General features: G+C 44.6%; 1 protein-coding gene across 1 annotated transcript; it reads right to left on the minus strand.

Annotated features, from left to right (window-relative positions):
* Nucleotides 1–6,324: 6,324 nt before the first annotated feature.
* On the minus strand, nt 6,325–8,034 carry LOC309702041 (uncharacterized protein). The gene is made up of 3 exons (XM_082526433.1): nt 7,787–8,034; nt 7,462–7,707; nt 6,325–7,386 (listed from the first exon to the last, which is right to left on the minus strand). Exons 1-3 carry the CDS (start codon nt 7,806–7,808, stop codon nt 7,148–7,150), a joined length of 507 nt encoding a protein of 168 aa, XP_082382559.1. The 5' UTR covers nt 7,809–8,034; the 3' UTR covers nt 6,325–7,147.
* Between the last annotated feature and the right edge of the window lie 602 nt (nt 8,035–8,636).

Here is an 8,636-nt window from a genome sequence, read left to right on the forward strand (position 1 = left end):
CACAGGTGTGAATTTGAGAGTGAATGGTGTTGTGTCTCTTTTTGTTACTCCTGTGACGGGACTGGTGGCTCCTGAGTGTACCCGGCCTCTTGCATTATGGTAGCTGAAATAGGCTCCAGCTCCCCCTCCTACTCTGATAAGGAGAAGAGGATGTATGGATGGACAAATAAGAAACTTTGGACCGATATCATTTACATGTCTGTAAATGATATCAGTTCCCTTTTGCTGTATTATTATGATATAGCCATATTATATGGCTATATCTATCAATAAACCAGAAGACATTAATCAATTACTGAAACTAGCCTTTGCAAAAACTAGTCTTTATTTATTTGTCTTTTAGCCTTTCAGAAGTAGATTTGCTTTGTGTTTTATGAGTTTCGGGGATGAACTGATAGCTGAACATTCTCCACCAGGATTTTATTGGTACAGAGCAGAATTCATGGATCCAAAAGCTACAGCAAGTCGTACTTGAGGCCTGCAGTTCTTTAGAAGTTGTTTTGTTTTGTGACCTCCTGGATGACTCTTCTCTTGCACTCTTTGAATAGCTTTGGTAGGCCCGCCGCTCCTGGATGTCATGGTCTTGTGTCCTTGATCCAGTGTTTTGTGTTTGTTTTTATTTCTGGATTTCCTATGTATTAAGTTTTAGTTTTATATTGTTTACTCATTTGGCCCTCTCTTATTTCACAGTGCTCCCAAGTTTAATTGTTTTAATTCCTGATCTGTTCAACAGGTCTGGATGTAATCATGCCTGAGAGTAGTGAAAATGAAATCAGCTTTCCAACAAATGTGGTTAATTAGGCTTAATTCATGATTCACTGTCCTTATTTCTAATCTTTCAGCTTGAGAAGATCAAGAAACATCATAAGAGCAGGGTCCCTGGACATAATGAAAGTGAAGTAAAATCAGCTTAAAATGTTAGATTGGAAAAAAAAAACTCGGATAAATGAAAGCGCTTGCAGGCCATGGAGAAACTCTTTACTGACATCTAGTGGTTAAAATGACAACTGTTTTAAATAAGAGTGACATTTGTGAATGATCGGAAGTATACAATTGCAAGGTCCACTACTTTTTCGTGCTCCTTATAATGCCACTTGTTACATGCACAGTATCATGCTCCTTATTTCTATATGATTTAGTCTTTAATATGAAATGAAAGTCAGTCAATATAATGGTAGATATGCTTATACTGTGTAACAGCTCTAACTCTGTGAAAGCTAATCTCTTCCAGGCTGTGGATACAAAACTGCTACAACTGTGTTAAACCAGCTGTCTGCATCTCTGCTATTGTTTTATTTGGTTTTAAAAAGTAAATGATACATTTTTTTCAAAGCATTAACATTTAACAATGACTGTATATTTCGCACAATCTACAGTTTTCTTACTTGTGAAACATGTTAATTAAGCAAAACGTGGGTCTATGTCATAAAAATGCAGCTATCAGAACTACCAACTAACTGAGTTAGCATAAAGTGAGATTAAAATGTTACAGTGCACAGTGTGATCTACAGCTCGGCATTTAACACAATCATCCCCTCAAAACTTGCCCCGAAGTTTGTCGACCTTGGGTTGGGAACACCAATCTGCTGATGGATTCTGAACTTCCCCTCAGGTGGTGAGAGTTGGTAAGCACACCTCCTCATCACTCATCCTAAACACAAGAATACCACAGGCATCTGTGCTTAGCCCCCTCCTATATTCCCTGTTCACGCACGACTGCGTTGCTAAACATAAGTCCAACTCCATCATCAAGTTTGTGAATGACACAACCATCATAGGCCTCATCACAGACAACAACGAGACGGCCTATAGAGAGGAGGTGATGGCGCTGTACAAGTCATGCCTGGAAAATAACCTGACTCTCAACATCAGCAAAACAAGAGAAATGATAGTGGACTACCAGAAACAACCAGTCGGGGAACACCAGCCTACCTACGTCAATGGTGTCAAGGTCGAAAGGGTCAGCAACTTCAAATTCCTTGGAGTCAACATCAACGAGGACCCTTCACACAGGCACTGAAATCAAGATGGATTAAGAAATTAAGATGGCGCCGGTGAGGTCGGCTGCCGTCACGACTGCTCCGACCACTTTTTCTTTGTCTTTGTTTTTTAAGTTAGTTTTCAGCGTTTCTAAATCGGCAAAATCATCACCATTGGGTACATTAGGTATGACAGTGACACTCTTGTTTCTATTGGTATACAATGTACTCACAATTCGAAGTTTTTAACTCCGGATCCGAGCTGGCCGAGTGAGATCTCGAGGGAGAACAAAGGGAAGCGGCGGCGGCCTAGAGGGAAGCGAGCCGGCGTCAGGAACAGGCTGAGAGCTCGTGCACACCGCACACCTCTGCCTAGCATCCTGCTCGCCAACGTCCAGTCACTGGAGAACAAGCTTGACGACCTCAGGGCCAGGATAAAGTTCCAGAGAGACATTCGGGACTGCAATCTCCTCTGCTTCACCGAGACATGGCTGAACCCAGCGGTGCCGGACCACGCCATCCAGCCGGCCGAGTTCTTCTCGGTTCACCGCATGGACAGGACACGGGACTCGGGGAAGTCAAGGGGAGGCGGCGTGTGTTTAATGGTGAACAACAACTGGTGCAACAGTGCGAACGTTGTTCCTCTCACACGCTCCTGCACACCAAATCTGGAACTACTGTCCATCATGTGTCGTCCTTTTTATCTACCTCGGGAATTTACATCGGTCATTGTAAGTGCCGTTTATATTCCACCACAAGCGGACACGGTCACCGCCTTATGCGAGCTGCATGAGGCACTCACACAGCACCAGACACAACACCGGGACGCTGCGCTTATTGTGACGGGGGACTTTAATAGCGCCAACCTCAAACGCGCAGCGCCGAACTTTTATCAACACATCACCTGCCCCACCAGAGGTGAAAGGACACTGGACCACTGCTACACTACAGTCAAGGACGGCTACAAGGCACAATCCCGCCCTCCGTTTGGCAAATCTGATCACGCCGCCATCTTCCTCATGCCAAAATACAAACAAAGGCTGAAACAGGAAGTTCCGGTTCAGAGGAAGGTCGCGCGCTGGACGGATCAATCGGTGGCCGCGTTACAGGACGCACTCGATGACGCAGACTGGGGCATGTTCAGAAACAGCTCCGACGATGACGTCAACGTGTTTACGGAAGCGGTTGTGGGATTCATCGGGAAACTAGCGGATGATACCGTGGAGACAAAGACTATCACAACGTTTCCCAACCAGAAGCCGTGGGTGGATAAAACCATCCGCGACGCTCTGAGATCCCGCACCGCTGCCTACAACACGGGACTCATGACGGGGGACATGGACCCGTACAAAGCCGCGTCATATAACGTGCGGAGGGCGGTGAAAGAGGCGAAGCAGCGCTACGGGAGGAAACTAGAGTCACAACTCCAACAGAGTGACTCTAGGAGCCTGTGGCGGGGACTAAGGACAATAACGGACTATAAAGCACCAACAACCGGTATGACGAACGCGGCCGTGACTTTGGCAGACGAGCTGAACACTTTCTATGCTCGCTTCGAGGCTGCAGCTAAGGTCTCCAACAATGCTAGTGTTAGCGGCGCTAACGGCTGCAGACAGGAAGATACTGCCAGCACCGGAAACGTGCTCGTCATCTCCGAGCATGAAGTAAGGAGAGCCTTCAAGAGAGTGAACACCAGGAAAGCAGCAGGACCAGACGGCATCCCAGGTCGTATCCTAAGAGACTGCGCATACCAGCTAGCTCCTGTGTTCACTGAGATATTCAACATCTCTTTATCTCAGTCGGTGATCCCCACATGCTTCAAAGAGTCCATCATTGTTCCTGTCCCGAAGAAACCCCACCCTGCTTCTCTCAATGACTATCGCCCTGTAGCCCTCACCTCAGTAGTGATGAAGTGCTTTGAACGCCTGGTCAGAGACTTCATCATTTCTTCACTACCAGACACACTGGACCCACTACAGTTCGCTTACCGTCCAAATCGTTCCACAGACGATGCCATCTCTCATCTCCTCCACACATCACTCACTCACTTGGACACTAGAAGGGGGAATTATGTTAAAATGCTCTTCATAGACTACATAATTCCCTCCACACTCACCACCAAGCTGGAGCATCTGGGACTCAGCTCATCTATGTGTCAGTGGATCTCCAACTTCCTAACTGGCAGACCACAGGCAGTAAGGATGGGCGGACATGTCTCAGCCTCCACCACTCTCAGCACTGGAGCCCCCCAGGGGTGTGTTCTGAGCCCCCTGCTGTACTCTTTGTACACATATGACTGTGTGGCCACTACCAGCTCCACCACCATCATCAAGTTTGCTGACGACACCGTCGTGGTGGGCCTGATCTCTGATAACAACGAGACGGCCTACGTGAAGGAGATTAGGAATCTGGAGAACTGGTGCCAGAGGAACAACCTCCTTCTAAACGTCAGTAAGACAAAGGAGCTGATAGTGGACTTCAGCACTAAGCAGGAGAGGAACTACCAGACCCCCGTCATCAACGAGTGCCCAGTGGAGAGAGTGGACAGCTTCAAATACCTCGGAGTTCACATCACGCAGGACCTGTCATGGTCCTGTCACATCAACACCGTGGTGAAAAAGGCCCGACAGCGTCTCTACCACCTCAGACGCTTGAGAGACTTCCAACTGCCCTCCAAGGTGCTCAGGAACTTTTACTCGTGCACCATAGAGAGCATCCTGGCGGGAAACATCTTAACCTGGTTCGGGAACAGCACCATGCAGGACAGACGAGCTCTACAGAGGGTTGTGCGGTCAGCTGAGCGCACCATCCGCTCCGAGCTCCCTGACCTGCACTCAATCTACAGCAGGTGGTGCTGGACTAAGGCCAGGAAGATCGTGAAGGACCTCAGCCATCCCCACAACAGACTGTTCTCTCTGCTGAGGTCAGGAAAGCGATTCCGCTCCCTGAAGACCAACACAGAGAGACTGAGGAGGAGCTTCTTCCCGCAGGCGATACGGTCTCTCAATCACACCACCACACAGTACTGACCCACACATACAGTTCTTACACACACACTGGACTTTCTGGACTTTGTTTTTGCACAACACTGGTCACTATATTCTTCATTTCCGGTTAATACTTGTACAGCTGCTGTTATTGTGTATATATTTATTTATATTTAGATTTCTTCATACATTCTTATATAGTTCTATATTGTGTATTGTGTATTTTGTTGTACAGTTATTTTATTTTCAACTTTAATTTATATATTTTATCTTATTCTTCCCAGTTAAATTTACCCTTCATTCTAATTTGTGTTGTACAGTTATTTCATTTTTAACCTTAATTTATATTTTATTCCTTCCTAGTTAAATTTACCCTTTTTAATTTTTCATATTTATTTCCTATCTTATTCATAGCCTTTCCTTTTTTGTTTTCTTTAGGTCACGAGCAGTTGTCCAAGCATTTCACTACATATCGTACTGTGTATGACTGTGTACGTGACAAATAAAATTTGAATTTGAATTTGAATCAGGAAAGCTCACCAGGGACTCTACTTTCTGAAGAGGCTGAAGAGGTTTGGCATGAATGCCAGCATCACCTCAAATGTCTACAGGAGCTTACTGACAAGCTGCATTACAGTTTGGTATGGAAGCTGGTCTGCCAGCAGCCTGAGATCACTACAGAGGGTGGGGAAGGCAGCAGAGCTCATCACAAGCATGAGGCTTCCAGCCGTGCCTCTGTAAAGCACACAGCATCAGAAAGGACCACAGCCACCCAGCACATCAGCTGTTTTCCTTGCTATCATCTGGCAGACATTACAGGAGTCTGCCTGCTTGGCCTACAAGACTTAAAAACAGTTTTTACCATCAAGCCATTTGACACCTCAACCACTCACTTCACTTTTATCAGTATTAAAATAACCTCAATAAATGTCAAAGGTGAGATTTCTATTTTCTCTCTTATGTCATATATATATATATATATATATATATATATATATATATATATATATATATATGTGTGTGTGTGTGTGTGTGTGTGTGTGTGTGCTTGTGTATGTGTGCATGCAATGAACGGCCTAACTGCTGGATGTGGAGCTGAATCCATGCAGGCAGGGGTGGGACTTTATTCATGGGCACACAATGCAGCCAATCACATGCAAAGACAAACTGGGATCATACCATTATGTGAAAGAAGGAAGGAGGCAGATGGAAGACAGCAAGTGTGGTGTTACAAGCCAAATACACAGAATGTGCATGTCAGGAAAAAGTGAAGAAAACGCAAAATGAGATGCATCAGGCTGCATTTCAATGATATTGGAGGTTGCAAGGCTGAGTGCAGAATCTATAAAACTATGAGCTGACTAGAGTGTTACCTTTATTTATTTTCAGCCATTTTCCATTGTTGAGGAACCAAAGTTTCAAACTTGTCCAGGCCTGAAAACCTGTTACATGTTCTCACTAGTAAATCCTTGAAATAAGTGATAATTGATGATAAGCTGAGCTGGAAGTCTCATATAAACCATGTGAAAACAAAAATGTCAAAAAACATTGCTATTCTCTACAAAACAAAGCATGTCCTGAACAAGAAATCATTATACACCCTTTATTGTTCTTTGTTGCTTCCATGGAAGCAACAGTCATATATGCATATATGACTTATTGTCTAGAGATATGAGGTAATGCACATAAAACAAAAACTCTTCCTATTTTCAAGTTACAAAAAAGAGCTATAAGAATTAGCCCTTGAGACTATGCTAGAAAATAAATCTTCAAATGGCACACATCGATGTGGCATCCTGGAGGAGTAGGACTACCTGTGCAACCTCTGCAGGGTCCAAGTATCAACTCATGTCACCAGTAGTGACAATGAGCCTAATCAAATGCAAAACTAGTGAAAGAAACAAACAGTCAAACCAAAAGTATCAGTAGCCTCCACTGAAAGCTAAAAACCATTTGGTGTTGCCAAAAAGGATTAAGAACCTTCTCTGCTGCTTAACATATCAGAACCAGTTTAAGTTTAACTGATTTGATGCTGTACTCGGATTATTGTTTTATTGTTAATTTGTTGAGAGTGGATGTTCAAATGAAACTAGGTGGATACAGACAGACTGTAGGACAGTAAATAGGTTAAAACACAAGGATGAACGAGTCACTAGTTTATTCAGTAACCATAATGTCATCTTACTTATCATCCAGTCCCTGCTCAGCAGGTTGGGCTGAGTCAAGACCTGTGGCTCTGCATCGATATAAAGACACCAGGAGGAGGGTGGAGATGAAATATGGAAAGAACACCAGCAGATGGAGGGCCAGTCTGACCACTAGTTGCAGGGTAGAGGAGTCAGGCGATGCAGCAGGGGTGGGAGTTAATGCAGGGAGCCAGGTTGTAGACATGGTGGGTGGAGGTGTGGTTGTAGGTTTGTCTGCAGAGAGAATCCCACCTGTTCAGGTGAATATGTGGATGAAATAAGAGGTGAAATCAGAGTGAAGCTCCTCACCTGTGACAGTGATCCAGCTGGATGGAGACTCTCCATGACCGCTGATGTCACACTTGTAGAGGCCTTCATCAGACCTGGAAACATGCTGGATGGTCATGTGACCTGTAGGCTGCTTCCTGATGAGGGAGCCATCTTTATAGAAAGCAGCTGGGAGGTTGGAGGGAGTGGTCTTTGTTTTACAGAGCAGAGTGACGTCATCTCCCTCCATCACAGGGAGGACAGGACTCTGCAGGATCACTGATCCACCTCAACACAGAGACAAACTACAGCATTTCATCCATTTACACACAGCTTCATCAACACTAACTCCACACACTCAGCTTACCAGTGACTGTCAGGTTAACCATGTTACTGATGGGACCCTCTCTGGACTCACACCAGTAAACTCCACTGTCCAGTGTTAAGATGTAGCTGAAGCTACAGGATGAACCAGACCATCTTCCCCATTCATTGCACTCAGTCCTGGTTTCTCTGTTTGTGTTTCTCCTCAGAGTCCATCCAGCAGAGCTGTCGTCCTCCTCACATCTCAGAGACACAAAGTCTCCTTCAAAGAACTGAGAGCTGCTGGGACTCACAGTCAGACAGCTCGAAGGAAATATTCATGATGCTGCAGTTTAGTTTAGTGTAGAATAAACGCTGACATGCTTTAGGTTGTTCACTCCAAATAAATTGAAACAGGGTATTTTTTGGTAAGTTGACTATTGAAACTAAGACACATTTGGCTTACGAGATGTACGCACCATGAGTCAGTCTGCAGCACAGTACTGAGTTCAGCCCTGAGGGGAAATTTAAAAAAATCTTTCACAACCAGAGAAAACATTCACACATAATTCAAACATGAGAATCTTTTTAGATTTTAAATGAGAAAACTAGAACACCTCTGCTGGGTACAAGGTGGTTTACACCTGCTTGAAAGCAAAGAAAAAGCACTAACTGCTTACGTTCAATAATCAAGTTGATAATTTACAAATTTTACTTACAGAAAAGCTGCTGCAGACAAGTTTGCTTCATTCTGCTGTTTGGCGTCAGGTTTAACCCTCCTCCTTCTCTTTCCACTGTAATGATCTGGTGTCTCTACACCAATAGAGCAGCGAATGGGATTATTATCTACAGAAATATCAGGATGGATTCAAAGGTTCTGGCAACAGTCTGGGAGCGAACAGCAACAAACACTA

The sequence above is a fragment of the Aulonocara stuartgranti genome, assembly GCF_965226115.1.
Source record: "Aulonocara stuartgranti genome assembly, chromosome: 3".
Classification (NCBI taxonomy): Eukaryota; Metazoa; Chordata; class Actinopteri; order Cichliformes; family Cichlidae; genus Aulonocara; species Aulonocara stuartgranti.